This window comes from Protopterus annectens, chromosome 2.part0, assembly GCF_019279795.1.
Source record: "Protopterus annectens isolate FY-2018-M chromosome 2.part0, PAN1.0, whole genome shotgun sequence".
Classification (NCBI taxonomy): domain Eukaryota; kingdom Metazoa; phylum Chordata; order Ceratodontiformes; family Protopteridae; genus Protopterus; species Protopterus annectens.
The window spans coordinates 68,593,326-68,617,600 of NC_056728.1; the positions used below are offsets into that span (position 1 = coordinate 68,593,326).

At 34.4% G+C, this 24,275-nt stretch overlaps 1 protein-coding gene across 2 annotated transcripts in view; it reads right to left on the minus strand.

Annotated features, from left to right (window-relative positions):
* The window catches only part of CCHR2.PART0H21orf58 (chromosome chr2.part0 C21orf58 homolog), a 198,829-nt gene that overhangs the window by 38,365 nt on the left and 136,189 nt on the right, over positions 1-24,275 (minus strand). Inside the window, exons 7-8 of one of the 2 annotated variants that reach the window (XM_044060558.1) lie at positions 19,078-19,304; positions 5-75 (exon numbers count right to left, since the gene is read on the minus strand). In XM_044060558.1, coding sequence (XP_043916493.1) covers positions 30-75; positions 19,078-19,304 — 273 coding nt within the window. In that variant the 3' untranslated portion in view covers positions 5-29. The remainder of the gene's footprint in view (positions 1-4; positions 76-19,077; positions 19,305-24,275) is intronic. The other variant, XM_044060559.1, reaches the window with a different exon arrangement.

Consider the following 24,275-nt stretch of genomic DNA (forward strand, 5'->3'; position numbering starts at 1 on the left):
TTACCTTTATCTGTGTGGCAACAGATAGCTCATAGGCCTTGTGGTACACGGGGAAATGAATCATCTACAGGTACCCTGTGGAAGGAAACAACAGGAAAAACTACATATCAAGCCAGCATTTCTCATACTACTTCATTGTGTATTGTAAGGGTGTAGCAAAAATTAATTTCACTGTGCTATCTTGATGTTTTTCTACCTTTTTTCTTGTTGAAGGCATTACATCTGCATCTAAACATTACCACCCATAATGCATATGCATTACCTATTACTGGCTAGCCATTATACATTTTAAATGTAATAGAAGTCTGGGTGAAAGCTTTTAACCTAGACAGGCATACTGAACCAGGGTTTATTCCTAGGTACACCCTGTCAAAAAGACAGAATTAATTAGTAGGAACATGTTATGTCACTATTTTCACATGGGAATCTTGCAGAGGGTATTCACTGTAGGGCTGTACCTGCCAAGCAGAAGGATCACAGAATATATCACTGTTTACAGGCAGTCTAACTAGGGCTGTACACTTTACTGTCATGCTGTCCATGTTTTCCTGTATAACTAATGACAATCACAGTCTTCTCATTTCCCTTTTAAGGCTCACCTTACAAAGCAGAATCTCCGTTGGAACTTCTGATGAGCCACAACACTCCTCAAGGAATAGTATGAAAAATATTATGTTTAGCGCTTTAATCAGAACAAAGTAGTGAACTTGGAGTTTGGAAGGGAAATTTGCTGCAGGTTATAAACTAGAAACAAATAGAGAATTGTTCCCATAGCTTGACATATTAGGTTTCACCTTCTCTATCTTTCTCACTGCATCTCTTTCTTGCTTTCTTCTTCATCTGTCTCTGTGAACAGTTATTGCTCTTGTCCATAGTTCCTTTGATTTAGCATTGTTTGCTCCCTGCATTTTTACTATTTCTCTCCAGATCTCACACTGCTGATTTCCAGATTCTCGCCAACATATAAAAGTCTTAAAAGATAAGCGTGCAGTTTATTTTATAACATCATCATCAACTCCCTTTTCCCCATTTTTCTACATGAGATTGGGGTGGAGTGTCAGTTGTTGCCATCTCTCGATTCAGTCACTCTCCTACCTTATTCTCTCTTTCAAACAATCCATCCTCTTTCTGGACTCCCCTTTTTCTTTTGCCTTCTTCCCATCTCTCCCATATCTTCTTCACCAGTTTATTTTATGACAGTTATTTCCTAAGTAGTAATTTGGCAATATGGAATTGTAACTGCACTTGTAGACAAGCACCCTAAAGTAGATGTGAAAGGCAGAGTTTCTTGCTAATGTCCTTGAACGTCTGATATTCGTATAGACGTCATCTGTGGTTATAAAGTTAGTCATTTATGCAGGCACACACCTGATTGCTAGGATGGAAGTGAGTGTCTAATGATCCTTTGAATTCTGTATTAATCTAATTGATACACAACTTCACATTTGTGTTTCAAAGTATAGAATTTTAAGCTTAAAATGTAAAAGAACCAGGTTTGAAAGAGTTCAGTTCTGCATGTGACATTTTTGACATTTTACATTAGTCAATTCAGTCACATACCTACTTGGTGTCATTAGTTAAATAACAATGTTCTTTCAAACAAGATTATGACCTTGATTATTTTTATTTATTTTACACAAAAAGCTGCTTTTAAAGTCACATCCCAACAACAACCCTTATTTCTGTCATTACATCCTGCATGCAGCACACAGTGGCCTCATCTTATTAAGTCTGAGAATACAGATTTCCAAATAAAGAATCATTGAAACTAATGACAAGAATAAACAATGCTTGTTAATTTAAAAAGATATAAATGTCAAGTAAAGTTCAAGTTTATTTAGTTTTCAGGTCTTTAGTACATCTGTTTCTGGAGCCTGGGGATAGAAAAGACAGTTCCAAGAAAGTAATGCATGATTTGAAAACAATTTTAAAAGTGAAAAATTGAAATCCAAAACAGAACAAATAAAGAGGCTGCCAGTACATTACATGAGATTACATGAGCTACAGAGCAGAAATGAAGGCAAATAGTTTCCAATAACTGAACAAAACTTTAAGAAAATGTTTCTAGAACTATTAAACTTGACCATATTTGACTATGGTACTTATAACACATAGCCACAGTGGAAAATGGTTGGCTATATTTAATGACTTTACCACAGCATTACACACAATAACAGGTGTTTAAAGATTAAAAAAAACAGTATTATTTCCAGCTGGAAACAAGGATTACAAGATATATGAGGCAATGTCAGTTCCCAGTGACAGGTTTGCAGATGTGCAATGTAAAGTTAGACAAACATTTTCAACAGAAGAGAAATGTACAGTCTGCAATATGTACATTAATAAAAATATTGCAGGTAGAACACAAAACCAATCTGGTCTACAACATTAAGGTTTTATTAAGAAACTGTGAGCTTTCAGATATAAAGAAGTAAAGATACAGATATTTAAATCGTGCAATTCAACAAGAATTAGGAAAAAAACATTATGAGGGCTAGCGTTAACATTAAAACATTCTAGACTACTACATCATCAGAAATGTCAGATATGCAGGCAGAAACAGATGACTGTAAAATGCATATAACAGACAATAAAAAAGTAGTGTCAAAGGAAGTAAAGAGTGAAGAAACGGTAGTGCATTGTAAGATAAGCATCAATGCGACCAGTAAGAAAGAAGGAAACAACTCAGTCTGTATGTACCATGAAGGACAGGTTTCACACAAAGAAGCATATTCAGCCAAGGGAGAGACATACTCAAGTATTAAAAGTTAAATGATTTTGCTAGTGTATGTAAGACTACCTGTAAAACAGACAGAATGCAAGACAGAGAGAAAGATAATAAGAATAATTTCAAAGTAACACAAGAACAGTGCCTAGCAGTTTGAGATATTAAATAATAGTCACTAGAAAAGCCCACTGGCATTGAGGCAGGGTGTCTGACTATACTTCTAGTGATACAGAATCATTTAGCAATTTGGGCACTAAAGGGCTAGCCAGGGGAAGGAAAACTGAGGTGCCAGTACCAGCTTTCCTCCCTTGGGCAGTGTGATGCCGCTGCACTGGCCCAGTAATCAAAGAGCCTCAATCCTCACCACTAGCACAGGTGAGGGGATGTAGACATTGGGAGGATGACAAGAAGAAGCAGAAGTTCTGCATGATTCATATGTGGTACAATAAAAGCAAAGATTATACCAATATTAAGGATGTGAAAACATAAGAAAAGTAAAAAGATAAAATAACTGTTTCAGCAGAGAGTGACTACTTGTTAAAAGGGACAATACTGACAATTCCTGTAGTACTACAGAAAATGTAGGAATTGCCCATCAAGCACATCTAGAAGTAGTAAGAACAAAATAAATGGTTAGGGGAAAAATTTGACTCTCAGATATGGATGATGTGACAAAACATTTTACATGCCAGGTTAATGTCCAGCAAAACAAAAGCATTCATGCCTAGAGATCAGAATTACCAAAATCAGCCTGAGTAAATGTTAGTATAGACTTTTATATGCCTCCTTAAAACAGAAAGTATTTGGTAGTATTGATGGATGAATATATTGGATTACCAGTTGTAAAGCCTGTAACATCATTCTCAGCCATTGTTGTAATCCTTGTCTTGGACAAGAATTTCTCAATGTTTGGCATTCCAGTCGCGGTCAAATCTGATTACACTCTTCCATTTAACAGCTAATGATTCAAACAATTTTGTGATACTCAAAGGACAGCTGACACTAAGATGATTCCATTATAGCCAAGGGCAAATGCAAAGGTGCAGAAGTTCTCTGCTAGCATAGGGAAAGCCATATGGATGCAAACTCAATTATGAAAGCAGAACAGAAGGGCGATAAAAGAAAGTCATATGGAACAAATGATCATTTGTTGTTAAATAAAGTCATAGTAGAGAACTGTAAAAAGGGGAAGACTCTAAGTATGGCATGGATCGATGACAAAAAAGCATTTGATAGTATCCCACATTCATGGATAAAAGAGTGCTTAAAAATGTATAAGATACACCCTACACTGATTGACTACATGACAGTGACCATGAAACAGTGGCAGACCACTCTACAATTAAGTCATGATAAAGGACAAATTATTATCCCAGGGATAACAATTCAAAGGGGTATTCCAGGGTGACTCTGTCACCGCTGCTATTCTGCTGTGTCCTTAACACATTAAGCTGTCTACTTAACAGCTTAGGTCATGGCTATAATTTGGCTCCTAGAAAACAACAAAGTGTAAAGACTTCTCATCTTCTCTTTGTCGATGATTTAAAACTGTATAGCTCATCAGACGAGGAACTGAAAGCATAACTGCAAGTTGCCATAACTTTTTCAGATGATGTAAGAATGTCATTTGGTCTTGATAAATGTGCAAAAGCAACCTTTAAAGCAGGAAAACTGCAGCACCAAGAAAACATCAGTTTGGGACAATAATATAAAAGAACTTGAGCAAGAGTGAGTGTATAAATATTTGGGAATTGATGAAGGATCAGCAATAAAATATGAACAAATGCAAATAAAACTTATCAAGGAATACTTTAGAGGACTTAAATTAATCCTGAAAACAGCATTGACATCTAGGCACAAAATCCAAGCTATAAACCATTTTGCTCTTCCTGTCCTAACTTACAGTTTTGTAGTGATTGACTGGCCCCAAACCGTGTTGGATAGATTAGATGTAAAACAGGAAGGATATTTCACGCTCACCAAATGATTTATAAAAATCATTGTCTACCAAGATTATATATTCCCCATTCCAAAGTAGGGATTTGAAATTGATTACATGTACAGATCTGGAATCGTGGGACTCCACATATATCTGCTGACCTCACAAGTCCCAAACATAGTGAAAGTTTTGAAACATGAGGAGAATAAATCTAAGATGACTGCTCTGCTTAATCTAGCAGAAGCATATTGGCATCAAGCAGGAATAGAAATCAAACCAGAAGTAAATAAAAATCAGGCAGCAACTGAATATGCCAAAAAACAAAAGAAAGAATGTAAGGTGAAAGACCAGATGAGAAGGCAAGAAATGTAGAAAATGCATAAATATAGTTGCAAGTATAGAAAACTTCTAGAAGAACCTCATGTTAATCAGGAACAAATGCAGAAATGGTTAAGGAGAGGCAAATTCAAGCCAAGAGATGAAAGGTTAATATTGGCGGCCCAAGACAGTGTGCTATGTGCCCACTGGTTTACAGAGTCCCTTGAACATGTGGGAGAAACAGACAAATGTAGGTTTTGTAAAACTGAATTGGAAACAGTCAGACACCTCATTGCTGGTTGTGACATACTAATGGCAGAAGGACTATATACTGAAAGGCATAATAATGTGGCAAGACTTTTGCAATGGGGATTGTGCAAACATTATGGTACCGAAGTGGCTGAAAAACACTGGAAACATGAGCCACAAAGCATCATAGAAAATGATGAAGTTTACATCACAAGGGATCTCCCATTACTAACGCTAACAGTTCAAAAGATAGATGCTAGAAAACAGGATATAGTCGTCCATGAAAAGAAGACAAAAGTAGCATTGATCATTGAAATCACCACACCCAGTGACTACAGTGTCTTGCATACAGAGAGACACAGAGTCATAAAGTATCAGGATCTGCAGGTGGAAACGAGAGCAATGGGGAAGAAAGATACCCAGACAGTTCCAATAGTAGTAGGAGCAATGGGTCTTATAAAAAAAAAAAAAAATCTGCAGTCGTAATTAGATATGTCCCACGGTGGTGGTGCTGCTGTAGCGTTGTCGCCTCATAGTAAGATGCTGTCCAGTTCGATTCTCAGCTAGAGCATCTTCTGTGTGGAAACATGCATGAATGGGCGTACCTTCATTGAAGGTTGTGCATCAGGGCTGGTAACTTGGCATGTAAAAATCAACTACCAATCATTAGCGGACCAGAGTTCCACTGTGGCGACCCCTAACCGGGAAAAGCCGAAAGACACAAACAAACCAATACATGTAACTCTGTATGAATTACAGAAGGAGTCATTACTGGGCATATTGCAGGTGAGCAAAAAGCACTTTTGGCTGACATCAAAGATTGAAACAATACTCATTTCATGAACTGTAATCATACTTTGACTTAGGAATGGGGTTCATTCCGGTCATGGTATTAGAAACCCAAAAGATTTGGAGAAATTAAAAAAATGCATGGCCTCCATATGAATTGCAGAAGGATTAAGTTCTGGGCACATTGCAGGTGCTGCAACAAGCAGTTTTGGTTAACATCAAAGAAAGAAACAATACTAATTTCATGAACTTTAATCATATTTTGACTTAGGAATGGGGTCCATTCCTGTCATAGTAATAGAAAAACAAAAGACTTGGAGAAATTAAACTAATACATGATGTGAAGGAAATATCATGGAGGCAACAGTTATGTAATATTTTAAGAATGTGAAGGTGTGCCACATAAGATCTTAGATAATAACAGGTAGTACCGGCCAGTGTGGTGTTCCTGTATGAGTTAAAGAACACAATTTTACTTGTTAGCAAGCCAATGGATATGACACATAAGGTTGTATGGAAGAGAGGCTTTGAATAAAAGTATTAAATGAAAAGATGTGCAGACTCAAAAAAGACAAAAAGACAGACCAGGGGTTACATGTTTTAGAATGGGCTGTCTGTTTTGATGAAACACAAAGTGCAAAAGAAACATACAAGATTACATTATCTAGTTATGGAAGATATGCTGTGTCTACACATTACTCATTTTAAAGCTTTGCCCTGATTCTCTTGTTAAGTTTGTTTTTCACCTAGAAATATATATGTCATCTTCCACAGTAATGTGGGTCACATGAATATAGCTCTATCTCTGATAGACTTTTCCCCAGAAGATCAAAAAGAACAATAAAAAGACGTGCTTTTTAAAATACAATGTTTTTCTTTTTGAATGTTGTTTAAAATGAGGGGCAAAAGACAGCTGATTTTATAAACCCGAAAGTAATGGATATACCTTTTTAAATGCAAAGGTCACTTTGAAGCTGTTTTTACTTTCTTAAGTTTGCCAGCAAATTTTCTACTTAAAAAGTATTGATGCACTAGTTCCCTTAAAAGCTTATTCAAAATTCTAAAAGTGTTTGCAGAATGGTTGCTTTTAAAAGTATTTCTAGTTTATTGAAAACATAAATGCCTTTTAATTAAAAGTGAGATTATTTGAGTTCATAAATGTGACTGGCTTGTAAAATGTCATAAAATATATAATCATTATTTATTTTGCTGCCAAAGCCCTAAAACAGGAATTTGATGGTGTATTGTGGTGACTGATGCTAAGCTAGGACCTCGTGTATGGCCTAGCTCCAAACCCAGATGCTGAAAGTTAAAGTTTCTTACTACTGCTTTTGGAAATCCATTCTTCACATAGAATTTAGTTGTAGTTATACGACTGGTCAGTTATACTGAAGTAAACCATTGACTGTCCATTGAAACCATGAAGTAAGTGAATACATAATGATCCCTTAAATTATGCATTAACATAAATGATACACAATATTTCTTTGTTGTCTCTCTCTACAAATATTTATATATATATATATATATATATATATATATATATATATATATATATATATATATATACACACACACACACAAACACACATATATATATATATATATATATATATATATACACACACACACACACACACACATATATATATATATATATATATATATATATATATATATATATATACACAAGAGAGAGAGAGATTTCTGAATTCTACTTTTGACAGCTTGGGTATTTTAAGTTGCTCAGTTATATAACTCTTTGAAACTATTGGGTAATTAAACAGTGGCTTTTTGACCCTGCTTTGGTCTTGAGTATTTTATTTTATATATGTAACAAACCTACCTTTTAAAGTGACACATACTACAGCTCTTATCATTTCTGATGTTGTGACCTGCACACAACATAGTGATCTGTCTTGTCAGGAATAGGAAATTACATCTCTGGATTCAAGCAACAAAAATAAACACTTGAAATTATTTAAAAAAATGAACTTGTTCTAGCAAAGTAAATTTATCTTAAGGTGATTAGTATGCTTGCAGCTGCAGCATGCACTCAAAGAAGTACTGTAGAAGTTATGTGAGATTTCTTTGAATAATAAAATGTTTTAAAACAAAGCAGGGCAATTAAAGGGGTACCAAGAATGTTGCATAAGTGACAGAGTGGAAATAAAGCCAGACACTTTTTAGTAATCAAACGATATGTTTTAAAAGTCTTTAGAAATAACAGGCATACCTCTCAACTGTACAGCTTTTTACAGAATGTCCATATTTTTGCCTCATATTTTTGGTCTGTGTATCATAAAATTGTGTTTCTTTTGACAAATCAATGGTAAATCATAGAGGGTTGAAGTCAGAAAATAATGACAGACATTTGAGTTTCAAACTTCATACCCTTCATAAAATCCATGGAAATGCAAAACCTGTTATTCTATCAACTTTCTAAGTTTAAAGAGCAATATTTGAAAATTGCCCTTATTTTTGGGCATTTGTCCCCCATTATTTATGGCTTTGCCCATATTTTTGTTCTAAAAGGTTGAGAGGTATGATAACAAGTCTGTCCATTTTTGACCGCACCCATGACACTCTTAACATAGGGTTATGATGGGGAAAAATTGTGGCTAAATTTAACAATGATGCTATAGCCTTATTCATAATACAGGGCAGACATCAATCCTTGCTACTAGATATGGCTGGAAACAAGGTTTATCAGTTATATAAGGCAACACTAGTTCCCAGGGAAAATGTGCAGATGTGCAAGAAGTTAAACAAGCACTTTCAAATGAACTCTATGCAGTTTGTTATTTTTAAATGTAATGGGGTAGTGCAAGAGGAGTATGAAACAACCCACATTTATTTTGCAAGATTAAGGGCACTAGAAAAAAGTTTTAGACAGAGATAAAGATGCAGGTAATTCAACTTTATGGAGCAGGAAGAGTTGGGAGAGAGGCATTATGCCAGTGTCTCAACAGGTAGCACACTCACCTTTGGTGCTGAAAGATCAAAAAGCTGTGGGTTGTATTCTCAAAGTATATGCTTGTATTTATTTTCCAATGCTGACACTGCAGTGCAACATAAGGAGGTAGTTGCACTCCTGAGTGCTTTAGATGAAGTGTTAAACAAAAGTTCAGTCTGCCTTAGTTGGTGGTCAGGTGGATGTAAGAGATCTCACAACAGTTGTCAAAAAAGTGTAGAAGCTACTTTATTTACATTATTGACATATACAAATATTTACATTATTTATACCATATCATACATACCATTTACATTCTTTACAGCCCTATCTTCATAACCTTCTTTTTAATCTAATTTTGAGAGATCAAAGAAAATAACACAAAATAACATTAATGCAATTTTCTTATTAAAGAAGTACACTCATCTACCTCACCCAGTTCTCCTTAACCACTCCTTTATTTCCTTCAACGCATCCTCATCTTCAGTATTTGTGTAATATAATACCTTTCCACCTCTCCATTCCCAAAAAATCCATATAGCATTAAACAATATCTTACCCCATTTTTTCAGTTTCACTTTGGCTTTCATTTCTATACTTTCAATAAACCCATTCCATTTGTATTCCTTTTTAAATATTTCCCCCAAATTCTTATTATGTATACACTTCAGGAAAAAAAAATGTTCTGCAGCTTCTTCTGTATAACATTTTTTACATCTTCTCTCTTGCTTTTTACAGATAACTTATTTATCAATAACCTTTACAAAAATCACTTTCTTCATAGATTTTTTTAAATCTCTTCTTTCTTTTATATATAACTTTTTAATATATTCACATAATTTCCATGTATATGTTAGATAACTATCCTCCATTATATTTTATACCATTCCTTTCTTTTAATATTACATTTACCAATCTATGTTTTTCATCACTTTATTTTATTTAAAAATCCTTTCATTATTATATTTTCTTTTTTTCCTCTAGTCTTTTTTCTTTTTCTTCATTCCATATTGCATTATGTCTAACACTCAACATTTTCCCAACATATTTTTCTCTGTTTCATGAACTTTGTGAATTATCCATAACAAATGCATAGACATCAGGTTTACAACAAGGTTTTCAAGTTTAACACTCTTCCTTCTTTCTATTATAAATTATACCCCAAATAAAATTGAAAAAAAGTATCCATTATTTCTTTTTCCATATTACTTGGAAACATATAAACTCTACCCAAATATGCTAATTTCCCTAATACATAAATATTTAACTTGTATATTTTTAAAAAGAAAAACAGTGTAAATTTATCAGTTACCTTACTTCTTCCAAATTTTCTTTCCATTGTTCAGTTACTCCTTCATGTTTAATAACTCATATCCCTAGTATATGTATTTATTTTCTATCGCAATATATTTCATTTATTTTTCTTGTTATACCAAATAATTTATTTTTAACCCTGTTTAATTACAATCCTACTTTGAGTATATCAGTTTTTGCTATTACTTCATTCATCCATATTTTTTATTTCTTGCAACTATAACCATGTCATCCACATATGATTTGTATATTGGTACTTTATTCCCACAATCCAGCTTCCATGCTACATTTTTTAACCTAGATTCGCATCTTTGGATTTGGTACCAAAACAAACAGACACTTGCTTAGGGACAACCTTACTTTAATCCCCTTTTCTAGTTTTACTTTTTTCCAATTATCCATTTACCATCACAATTGACCCTGAATTCTAATATCAAGTCTTTATCATTTTCAATATTCTTTCTCCTGTATCATTTGCTTTAAGTAGTTTCCAAATCGCTTAATGACTAATCTTGTCAAAAGTTTTTGCAACATCACCTTACTATCCTTGTTTCTTTATTTCCTTCTAGTATCAAAGTTATTACTTCTTAATTCATTATTAGCATTTCTTTTACTTCTCTGCCTTTAATACCAAAAACACCATCATCTAATATGTGGTCAAGGACCTGCTGCATTGCTTTTTATTTTATTTTATTATTTTTTTTTTTTTTTTTGCAAAATTCTTAAAGATATTTTGCAGTCTGTGTTTCCTAAGATTATTGGCCTCCAGTTCTTTGTACCTTTTCTGACATCGTTTTTCCATATGATATTTATCACCCCAGTCACAGATTTCTTCTTCTTTTATCCCTCCTCTCAGCCATTCATTCAGTATATGACAAGCCACTATTCTTTTAGTTTTACTCATATCTTTATAAAAAATATACCATAGTCCATATGGACTTGGTGCTGATTTTTTTCCCCTTCCTTTATTATTTCTTGTAGTACTTTTACCTTTTGAGAAGAATGCTAATGTGCTTAATAAAATGTTTAAGACTGAGTACTGACAGAAACAGAAGACTTAAAGAACAAATCTAGAAGGAATAACATCAGGATTTCTGGGATTCCTGAAAAAGAGGAGGGAGACAGTATGATTCAATTTCCTAATACCTGACTGTTTAAAACTTTGAACCTGTCTGAAGCTTTTTCCTTTGGCATTGAAAGGGCACACATATCACTTTCTAACTCATCTTTAAAAAAAACACCTTCACCAAGGTCAGTGATTGTAAAATTTTTCTCAGGTCAAGATAAGGATTTAACCTTAAAAGCTACATGAACTAATTATCCAGTTAAAATTAAGGAAATACTATAACATTTGACAATGACTATTCAACATTATTGATATCAAAGAGAAAAATGCATGTGTGCCATTTGTTAAAAGCTTAAAGAAAAACAATATTAAAGCATAAATTGTGTTTCCAGAAATAAATAAAAATGCACCTTCTAGACGGAAAGAAGATTTTTTAACACCTTGGTAGATACAGTGGACTTTATACAGAAAAATAAAATCTTAGAAAAAACAGAAGAAATGGACTGGACTCTATCAACTTCTTTGAAGAGAAATGCAACAAGAGATGGTTAATAAAAGACAAAAACAGTAAAAATCTGAAGGAAAAATGAAAATCAATATGTTTCATGGTTATGAATTCTTATTAATTTAAAGAAGTGCTTGAATACTTATAAGCAGGTGCTAAATAATACTTTTACATGATAAATTATTTCTTTCTTTCTTTCCTTACTTCAGCTGGTTACTGGTTCCTGTTTTAAAATGTTACGTTTGATTCTTTTAGCTATATATGAAACTAAAGCCACTTATTTTCATTTAGCGTTTAAGAGATTAAACTATTCATTTTATTAGAAGTTAATCATTATTATGATGAAACTTATGTTAGGTGGCACACTTCCTGATATCTTGGCATAGTTGAGTAATGTACTGTTAAATATAATACAAGATGCAACAAGTAACACTAAAGAGACATGTTAATTTATATTCTGGGTTCTTAAAATGTCCAGTAGTGTGCTACTGATAGTATACTTGACATGCAATAGCACCCAGGAAAGACATGCTATGTTAAAAACAAAGTATAAAAAGTATAGCTTTTTTCATATATAAAAGTTACTATTGGAATGATATTGAATAACTAGAGTAACATTCACACTTTTACAAGTTAAACCTGAATCACACATAGCTGTCTTTCTTTTAATGCAAGTTTATATGGTATGTAGCCTTTAAAAAATGACAGTCTGGTTTATATTAAACATCTCATACAAATAGTGCTTGCTGAATCTTTAAATGTTATTTTTTTTTGTGTGCAATGACTTTTTAGTGGTTGGGATGGTTTGGGATGTTTTTCATGATTTTATTTTGGTGGTTTGGAGGGTTGATGTGTGGTGTGGAGATGGCTTGGATTCACTTGTGGGCTTTTTTGTGTGAGTGGTAACGGATGGACTATTCATTTTCAAGCCCTTATCATGAAAACTAGCTTGAAACAACTTAGCATCATGAGAACTTTTGTGATGCTGCAGGAATTCTGAAAATTGTAAGAATTGTCCAGGTTACTTCTTCCTGTCTAAAAGAAAATAATCATAATATTTTGAATCATATGCTAAGATGTCAATGAATACAAGTTAGACAGTAAGCAAAAGACAGTGAATTGCATTCTAAACCACTGTCAGTTATTACATAGTTCTGAATGCTTGCTACTGGTAGTATACTTGATATGCAATAGCACCCAGTAAAGATATGCTATGTTATAAACAAAGTATAAAAAATATATATTCTTACATATATGAAAATTATTATTGGAATGTTATCAAATAATGAGAGTAACATGTACACTTTTTCAAGTTAAACCTGGATCACACATAACTGTCATTCATTTTATGCAAGTTTATATGCTGTGTCTCCTTTAAAAATGACAGCGTGCTTTATATTAAACATCTCATAGAAATAGTGCTTAGTGAATCATAAAAGGTTATTCTTTTCAAATACAATAGCTTTTTAGTGGTTAACATACTTTGAAATGTTTTTGTTGGTTTTTAGTGGTTTGGAAGGATTTGAGGGATTGATATGTAATGTAGAGGTGGCTTGTATTCACTTGTGAATCATGTGGAGCAGCTTGAAGCAGCTTAATTACAGTCATGAGCAGTTGTGTGATGCTGCGGGAGCTCTGAAAAATTACAATAACTGTCCAGATTACTTCTTTATGTCTAAAAGTAAATAATCATAATATTTTGGATCATATGCTAAGATGTCAGTGAATACAAGTTAGATAGCAAGCAAAAGACAGTGAATTGCATTCTAAAGCACTGACAGTTATCAAATAATTCTGAATGCTTGCAGTATACCAAAAAAGATAGTTTATATACTAGCCTATAGAATGACACTCCTGATAAAAAAAAAATAGGATTCTGTTTCTCTCTTATTGTCTGTTTTTAATTATTACAAAACGTAATATATCAGAACAATTTATTATGGAAAGTTTTAATCTTAAAAAGGAAGATTTTCAGATGTTTGTTCCGATACCTTTAGACATAACATTTAAGGAAAAATAGGACTGATTCTAAAAGTAGTACTAGATTAAAGAGTATTAAATATATGAGTAAATATAAATGTTCTGTTATATGATATTCTACAGTAAGATTATAGCTAAAATGTAAAACCTAGGAATATAGTAATAGCACAAGATATAGTATACAAACAGAAATAGAAAGAGATCAGAATAAGTAAATATGTATATAGTTAAAGAATATAAATATGTCTACATGGGTGGGAGGTTGGCATAGTGGTTAAGGTGTTCACCTTATAAGCACAAGGTGTAGGATTTGATTCTCACATGGGGTAATTTGGTGGGCTAGGAATGGCCCACAAAGACAGTCAGCCTGGTACTAATTTATGAATTTATGATCTATGAACAACTTTACACATAGTAAATAAAACAGAAAAAATATAAAATAATCTGACCTATAAATTAATAAGTATGAAAATAACAAGTGACTTCCTCCCTATAGTAGGCCAGGGAGATAATGTGAGGTACAGGAAAGATAACTGTAGAGATATTCAGTTTGTTCAACTTATAATAATGATTCTGAACAACTGTTTGACTTTTCTTATTCATAGTAACTCACTGACAGGCTTTTTAAGATGATGCATACTAAAATATTTTTGTTGTGTCTTTGGCTTTTCCTGGTTAGGGGTCACCACAGTGAAACTCCGGTCCGCTAATGATTGGCAGTAGATTTTTACGTGCCAAGTTGCCGGCCCTGACGCACAACCTTCAACAAAGGTATGCCCATTCACGCATGTCTCCACACCAAAGACACTCTAGCTGAGAATCGAACAGGACAACGTCTTGCTGTGAGGCGACAACGCTACCGCAGCACCACCACCGCAGTGCATACTAAAATATAAGAGACATTAATAGGAATCAGAACCATGAGCTAAGCATTGTTAGTATAATGGAGGGTTTGAGAGATAGTTTGTTCATCTTTTTCAACAAACTAGGAATACGTTATTCCATGGTAGAATGTTTTAGGGTTATATCATTAGGTAATTTTTATTTGTTTCAAAAGTTTTGTCCACAGATGAATATTTCATATTGTTGTATATAAAGTATATAATAAGTTCTGTACATAAATGTGATTTCATTATACATGTGTTTTTTTTCTTTCTTATATAAATGGATGATTTTAAATGCATATCTATTAATATTAATGGATTGAATAATCAAGTAAAGAAGTAGTCGTTCAAATGCTTCCAATTACATAAAGCTCAAATAGTATTTCTACAAGAAACACATTTACTTAATAAAGCTGTAAATAAACTTTCTTCAAAGAATTATTTGGTTTTAACAGGTTCTGGCTTTTGAGCTAAAACAGGAGGCACCTCATTTTATGGAAGAACTCACCAGTAATGCCTAAAATAAAATGTGTCTACTTTGAAACATCTAAAACCCATAACATCTAAATTCATAACATTGAGACCAGAACATCTAAAACCCAAAACATCTAAAATCTATGACATTGAATTTCATAACATCTAACACTACAAATCACAATAAAATAACATCCCCTCCACATATAAAGACACCAAACTACCAAACACACTTTTTACTATGTTTCTGCAGGGGGGGGGGGCTGCACACTTCCATGAATTAAATATACCAATTGCAAGATCGGACTACAGTTGGAAAAAGTTAATTTCCTAACCCCACTGTATCAAGCTCCCTGCAGAAATGTAATAAAAAGTGTGTTTGGTAGTTTGGTGTCATTATATGTCATTATATGTGGAGAGGATGTTATTTTCATGTGATTTGTACTGTTAGATGAAATGTTATGTGTTTTAGATGTTTTGGGTTTTAGATGATCTGGTCTCAATGTTATGAAATTAGATGTTATGGGTTTAAGATATTTTGAAGGGGACCCAAATAAAATATACCTACGTTAATAAAAATGGTGTGTTAAGCCTTGTTATAATTGAGTAGAACAGAAAACTATATATATTGGTGAACTCTTATTGTATTCCAGGGGTTGGAGCTAAAGATGTAAAAAAATTATTTACGTATAAATCTTGGCTTAAACTTAAAGACTTGATTGTTACTGATATGTATAACTTTGACGCATTTATCAGCTACGGACCTATTTAAATAGTTATTTGTTTGTTTTATAATTGATTTTTTATCTATTATTTTAAAACCAAATAAATTAAGAAAGACTCTGTTTAATAAGTGTTGTATCTACTGCCATCAAGTGGCCATATACTGTAAGTGCCGATGCATCATATCCATTGCTTTAAGAAACTGAGCAGGTATGGAATCAGAACTGAGTAAGAGAGTTGAGACTGACTAGAAATTATGTGGTTCCCCATAACGAGTAACTCTGAGAAAGTGCTACCTTAATTGACTGCTTGCAAAGGAGTTCCTTAGGAAATTCAGCAATTAGCCATGTTGGCTGTACTTGCCTAAGAACTATAAAGCAGTTTTTCTCTCTCTCTCTGTCTGTCTCTCTTTCCACTGTATTGTAGACCACTCAGCTAAGTATGAAGACATACTGGTACATCTTATGTATGACAGCATTGCCCATTCCCCCCAAAAAAGAGCCTACAAGCTTTTCTTTAGAAAGCCAGCAGACAATAAGAAAGAATATGATTGTTGCTCTTCACACAAACAGAAATTCTTGATAAAACTCCAGCCAAAATAGACACAAGTTCCCCAAAAAACAATTCAACAATTGGTTCAAGAAGTGAAAACTGGGGTCTGTTTGGCTTTCGCTTCCTCTGTTTCTGTCTGTCATTGTTACTCTCTTCTCCATTCTCTGTCACTTGGCTAAGGTTGGCACTGTTGGAACTAAGGTTTATTCATGAAAATGCTGCATAGTAGAACTTGCTCTTTGCCAGGCAGATAGTATGGTGGTTCTGTTCCTTCCAATGGATCATCAGCAGTATGACTGGTTACATTACAGATGTTTGAGCTGTATGTCTTGAGAGATGCTCCCAAAGTCACAGTGTATCACATCTCATGAGTCTATAGTGTTGATATCAGAGTAAAATTAATTATTGTTAGATTTTCATAATGTCAGGCAGTACAGTCGCTGTTATGTAACTACACACTATTTTTCTTTCAAAGAGATACAGTGACAAGGTAGCCTATATTCTTAAGTATAAAAACTGCATGTTTTAGACTTATTCTGTGAAAGACTTAGTCTGTTAAAAAGGCAAGTGTACACTGCCATTCTTCAGGGGAAAAATGAATAAACAAAACATGTGTATGTCCTCTTGCTGAACTAAGGGTGCCAGGTTTATATTTAACTCACTAGGGATCAGCACTCATTTGTATGATCACTAATGTGTGATCATACCTCTCATCCTCTTAGTGCAAGAAATCTGGACAAAGCCCAACAAAACGGGGACAAAGGCCCCAAAATAGGGACACGTTTTAAATATTGCTCTTATAAAGTTAGAAAATTGCTAGAGTAACAGGATTTGTTTTAACATATATTTTCTGAAGGATTTGAAGTCAAAAACTCTTATGTATGTCATTATTTAGTGACTTCAGGCCTCAGATTATCCAAGTGATTTGCCAAAAAAAAAAAAACAAATTTTATGAGGAACAGACCAAAAATATGAGCAAAAAATCTGGACATTCTGTGAAAATCTGTATAGCTGAGAAGTATGTGTGTGATCTTCCAGCTTTTTCTCAGAATAATGATTTGGCAGTATACTGAGGATTTTCCTTTTCCCTGTGATGGTGCAACCACTGAGTTTATTCTTGCATGTTGCTGTGGTAGGTTTCACTCATTTGTGATCGTAACTGATTTGAATGACTTGCATTTTTATCAGGTTGCCATATTGTCGATGAGATTACAGGAATACGGTTCTGTTAAAGGATAGACAGGCCTGTGATTGGTTCTCCATTCATAACAGAGATGTCATATGTTCAAGAAATGGATTCAATTTGTTTTTTCAAGAAAGAAGCTTGAAAGGTGAATGTCTTGAATTTGCACAACAAATGGATTATGGTTATGATTAGACACCCGATCCTAACTCTGTAATACTTACTGAATTAATTATCACTTAAGAAGTATTGCAACAGAAAGTGTCTTATAGGCTCCATACCCCTCAGCTGTCATTGATTACTTGGTCATCCCTAATTTTCTTTCAAAATTTTGTTTTCTGTGTCTCCTAAAATCAGTGATTTTTTTTTTTGGGGGGGGGATAGTGAATGATAGCCAACAATGGCAATTATTTCAGTTAAGAGACTTCTTCTACCAGTTTAAATGCATACTGATTCATGTCATGTCAAGATCCTAAGTCAGCAGACCTAATAATAAACATCTCTGGTTTGGAATCTTTGCCCCTGATTATTTTTGGCTTTATCCTTAATCCAAGAGATAGGTTGTAAGCTGTCCTAATAGCTTTGAAATCTCATTTATATGTGCTTAGATATTTTAAATACTGTCATAACTTATAGATTGGCTGTAAAATGCTTTCACAGGCAATTGCATATCATTCACCAGATTTTTGACTTTGAAACATTTGGCAGATAAATAATTCTATCTACAGATATATATATAAATATACTGTTGCTGAACTCCATGCCAGCATAGGTATTATAAGGGTGTCAGGTTTGTATTTAACTCACTAGGGATCAACACTCATTTGTGTGATCACTGTTTTGTGATCTGCTCCATGTACTACTAATTACAGAAAAAAAGCAATAAGTGTTCTGCCAGGTTTCAAAGCCATAAAGCATTTAGTGAATGCTTTGTAAGACAGTGTATCACATTCTGTTGTTACATAAAGTCAGAGACAAATTAGTGGTACAGACAGTAGACAAAAGCAAATATATTTTCAGTTTTACCACTGTTATTTGCTGGCCAATACTGGCAGATTTATTTGCCCAGTGTGATACTCGATCTTAACAATTTAAGCAGGGTGCATAACAATTGTGAAGATCAGGTCTCACGTTGTAGAAGGGTTTAACTGGCTTGTCTTTTTAATGATATCAGAACATAATCACCAAGTTCCATGCACTATAAGGTTGTAATACTCAGGGTCTTATGTATGAAGCTTACTATGCCAATGTTATTTTTCACTCAAACCTGGAGCATAATCAGCATGCTGAAAACATAGCATCTTATATCTATCACCAGCTGCTTAAGCTTGATGGACTGTTGAAATAAATGAATATTTCAGATACTGGTTCACCACTTTTCAGAACTACATGGAGGCAGTAATCTAAGCTGTTGACTTACGTGTTCATTGGAGGAAGATTGGTCATATGATGTATTGCTGGAGGGAATCCGTTAAGTTGCCCTGTAAGGTTTGATGGCATTGTAGATGCCCACATAGGATAGCCCACTGGAGGAATGGGTGGACCATTGGATTGGATCCCTGGAGGAGCATAATGATGATGATGATGAACTGAGGAAGGTCTTGGTTTTTCTGCTTTTACCAGAATTGGAGATGCTGTCTGCAAGTCCTAAAGAAGAAATATATAGTATCTGTGAGCATACTTGTTTCTAACATATTGCCTCCCCAACCAAACAGGGTGGTCATCAAATCTTGCAGTACAGTTTTGATTAATTTATTGGTATTTGTTAATTTAATTGACAGGCTGACTGATACATGAACTGTTGACTTTAAGGATGTAAGTATATTCATTTGTTTGTATATTTATTAATGAGTCAGTTTAAATTTCAAACACTGGTAGAAGCCATAAAAGAAGCCACGGTTGAACGTAATTCACATACGCAGGGACTCTTTGGGCTTACTAGTAAATAAGACAGATGCAAAATATCCAATATGTGAACCAAAAAATAACAATGACTCCGTTAAACAGCAATCATTGTTATTTATTTATTTGTTAGCCATAACACAGTGCTGATCCACATGGTCATTTTTCAGGCACAGCTCAGGAGTACAAAGTTAATACAAAAATGAAGAAGCAAACAGACATAAAAAGTGAATAAGCAAACATTAATCATATTTGTTATTAAGAAGACATTATCCACTGCTAGTAAGTGACATACTCTATGTACAGTATATGCAACTGAAAAAAATGCAAAAAGAATGAGACAGTTGTATGACAAGCATAAATCACTAAAAGTGGAGATTACCCTATTGTGTGAGAAGGAAAAGAAAAAAATGGAGGGGGTGGAATGAAGGGAATGTGTGCCGTATATAATCATTTTGATGAAGAAAAGTGGGTGAATTTTATATGGTTGAGATTTCAGGTGATTTGTCTATTTTGGAAGTATCTGCATTGCAAGTCTTTGAATAGGAAGCCTTTTAATACTAAATGAAATATTGACTAGAGCCTCCCAGTGAAGTAGAGGGACAAAGCTCTAACTACAACCCAGTTGGTCCAGGTTCAAGAAGTGGCTGAAGTGAGTAAAGAGAGACAATGTTGCTGTATGCCATATCACAACCACATATGGAATAATTCACCATACAGTACATATATTATCACTGTACCTTATATTATGTTGTATGGATGTAGCCTGTTATGATACACAGTCACTCCATCCATTAGTCAGGACACAGGGTTTTGTGTCTTAATTCTGTGATAATAACAGTGAAATGGATAACAAGATGATAATTATATATCCTGATTCCCTGGCACAAGAAATGGACTTTGGATCTGGTTTGTCTTAGGACATCGTATGTACTCTGATAAGTTGTTGCTCATGCCAGCTTGGTAGCTGGGTAAAACTGCACCCTACCTTGAATGAGGAGTGACCGGAGATGTTCAGGAATAGTTCTATACTATTGTGAAAAACTTTAACTCTTTTTGTATACATTTATACATATATATTAAGTGATCATCAAAATCATTGCACTGATCATTTTCAGTTGGTATTTATGTTACTGACCTTTGTCTCACAGTAAGAAGCCACTTTAGTTGAAAACATTCTCATAGTGCTGTTTTGCCTTTCTCTTGTGGGTATAAGTGCATGCAAAGTCCTGGTTTCATACTATATTTCCCGTTAGGTTTGTTCTTCCAGTGTCCTATCAACTCTAGCCCCTTATATATAGAGCAGGTCACATCTCAGCCTTCCATAAGCTGCAGAGAGAACACATGGTCTCTTCTGACATAAATTTTATAATCTGTGCTTTTTGTGCTTTTTATCATCCTAATAAACTACTTCTGAAATTATTTGTTTCTATATATGCATTCACAATGTAGGTGCACACTTAATAACTGAATATTCTAAATGGATATGATAAGTTAAATCACAGACTACTTTCTAAAACCAGAGTTGGTCTCACCAAACATACTGAACAGGCTTCTGATGAAGTCTTTAATAGGGGCTAAGCCCCTTACACAACTACCTTTGATATATCCAAAGCTCAGGGATAAGTTATAGATTCTTTCATCAGTAGTCTATTTGATTTGCCAATCATGACTAAGGTGGTCTCCAGTCAAATAAATACCATTTAGATGGGACCTAGCTAGATCCATGTGCAGAGAAACTTTTACATTCAAATAAGTTGATAACTACTATTTTTTTTAATCTGACTTATTATCCTGTTTGTTTCATTAATAACATACTGTGGTAGCCATTTGATTCGAATTTATTAGTAAACAAGACACCCACTGCCATTTATGCCTGCCATGCCTTTTAAAGTTCTTCAAAGATTCACTGTTTATATCACAATTATGTTTAGGGGCTTAAGTCCCTCTGCTGACAGCATGCCTCATCATTTATCTATAACATCAGCTGATCTTTTAATAGCCTTCCCTGCGTATTGTACTTCACATAACCTTGAAGGGGTACCACTTTTTCAAATGAGGACTGACTTTTCAGCTTTTCTGCTTTGATGTTCCAGCAGAATAAGCACCTTTGGTTTGTTCAGTATCATAATATGGAGGGGATAATTTTTTTTTAAATCATGTATGGATTTTAACACACCCCAGGAACATCTGTGTCATGCTGGTGAGTGGGTATAGCATAAATTATCAGGCTGCCTCAATGACTTCTGTCCTGTACTACAGGACAAATCTGTGATGCATAATTCTCCCACACACTCACGTACATAGAGGAGCTTTATCAGCTGCTGACTAAAAAAAAAAAAAAAAGAAAACCTGCTGGCTGTCCATTCCTTCTATTCTCTCATCTGGTTATCTGACATTACTGTTGTTAACTGAATGTGACTTGGTTCAGGTGGATACTGTGTTACCATAAAGCTAGCTTATGTCATAATTATGGTATGTATTATTTATTTCAGAATACAATGGGAGTCAAGTATTTACCTGGGCCTCTAGCTGACCAAGCCACAAACATTACTAACTACATACACACACAAGTTGTATGTAGTTAGTAAAGTTTGTGGATTGTGCATTAAAATTTTTTCAAATCACCTCGTATTTTCTGTTTTCTGAGGGACCTGCATTGTGGATTCTAGTTACATTTTGGTGCCTTGCTTCACTTTTTTCGTCTAAAGACACAGATATTGTATTCTTTTTGTAAGGAACCTCTGTGGTCTCTCAAGCTGTTGCAAGTGCCTGGTGAGGTACATAACAATGTGTTCTTTGAACTTGATGACTGGCTTGATGAGAGCTGAGTACAATGGAACAATGACCTCCTTTGACCTGGATGCCATGTCTAACTTATAAGTTGTGCAATGCAGAATGTTTTTTTTTCATCACAGTAGATACACAGCAGATAAAGGTCAGGTTACAGTCAACATGTGTCTACAGATCTACTTTAGGGGTATATTATCAATGTGGTAATTAGCAGGAGTGGCCATCTTTCCAAAGGATACTATTATGTATTTTTTTCACAATCAGTTTTAGTCCATGGCTCTTGCACGAGTTGTTTGTCTGTGTCAGGTATTCTGGAAGTAAACAACAAGTCCTATGCAGACCATCTCAAAGCCCTTTCTGCTTATTGAACAAGGCATGCTGTGATCCCACACCAGTGGATTTGTTGCACATCCACAAAACAAATACAATCAGAAATACTTAATCTAAGGACATGTTGGAAGGACAGGTACATGTCTCAAAGATTACCTGTTGTCTGTAAAAGGTTTCCCATCTATGTGAAGCTAAGCTCATCCCTAACCCTATTCAAACATAACTTGTGCAAGCCAGTATCATAGCCATAAAATTCCTTGGTGTGCTGACGCATGTCAGTTATATTTGGGTAAATTTGGGCTAAGTTTGGTTAGGCCTGAAATAGCTCTTGGGCCAGTAGCCTAGTAACCACCTATGAACCTATGAACGGAACTAGAATCAAAGAGCTGTTAATGTGAAATTGAAAATAATACAGATGGCTGCTGCATCTCCTCTACCCAAAAGTGTGAAACATGGAGTTGATAGTATTAACAGAGGACTAGGGGATACAGGAGCACATTCCTCTACAGTATAGCTACAGGGGTACAGCCCTTTACTAACAGCGGAGAACCTTGACAAAACAACCAGTGTCTATGTAGTTTAACATGTATGGATTCATACTCCTCAGAATTTCACACTAGTCTTATCCAAAAAAGTAACCCCCATACATATGCGTCACTTTTGTTTTCTTTCTACTCACTCATTCCCATTTTTGACCCAACAACTACCAGTATTATTCCTGAACATTTTCTTTTACTCCTGGCTGTTTCCCCCTCTAAACCCATAATGTTGTTCCTCAGACTACATATTTGCTGGCCTATATTTGCAATACTTTTATTTATTATTTGTTAATTGAGTAAGTGGGTTGGTCCAGGATAACTATGTGTGTGTGTGTATATATATATATATATATATATATATATATATATATATATATATATATATATATATATATATATATTTATTTAAAATGTATTAGATCTGGAATGCAAACATGACTGGACAAGCTATGGGACAGGAAATATGAAATCATGAATGATATAATCAGTATCTCTCTACCTGCCAAACAATGACCTCTTCAAAGTTTTCTTACCTGCGTATGTGTGTGTATGTATGTGAGTATCTATCTGTCTATTTATCTGCATGTAGTTGCATGGCATGGTCATTTTTACCAAATGAAATGACCCACATGTATGTAAATAGTGGTATAAATAATGTTTGTGTCCTAACAATGTATGCATAGTAGTGTAAATAATGTTTGTGACCCAAAATATATTACTACAGTATTGTTTTTCCCCAACTGTAGTCAGTATTTTGTTGAGTTTTATGTGTTGCTTTAAGAATAGAGAGGAACCTGTTTCAATTAAGAAGAGCAGATTTTATTGATTTAAATTTTTTTACCGGGAAAGTCTGACTTGGAACAAGCCAATTTTCAGTGGAGACCCAGGAAGAAATACTCCAGATGCATGTCTTTGTAATGTGGGAGGAAACCTCAAGGAAACCCACACGAATACAGGGAGGCCACAGAAGGCACCCCAGATGAGAATAGAACCCGAGAACTTGCTGTGAGGTGACAACATTAACTGCTGCACCACTGCATTGTCTTTGTAAAAA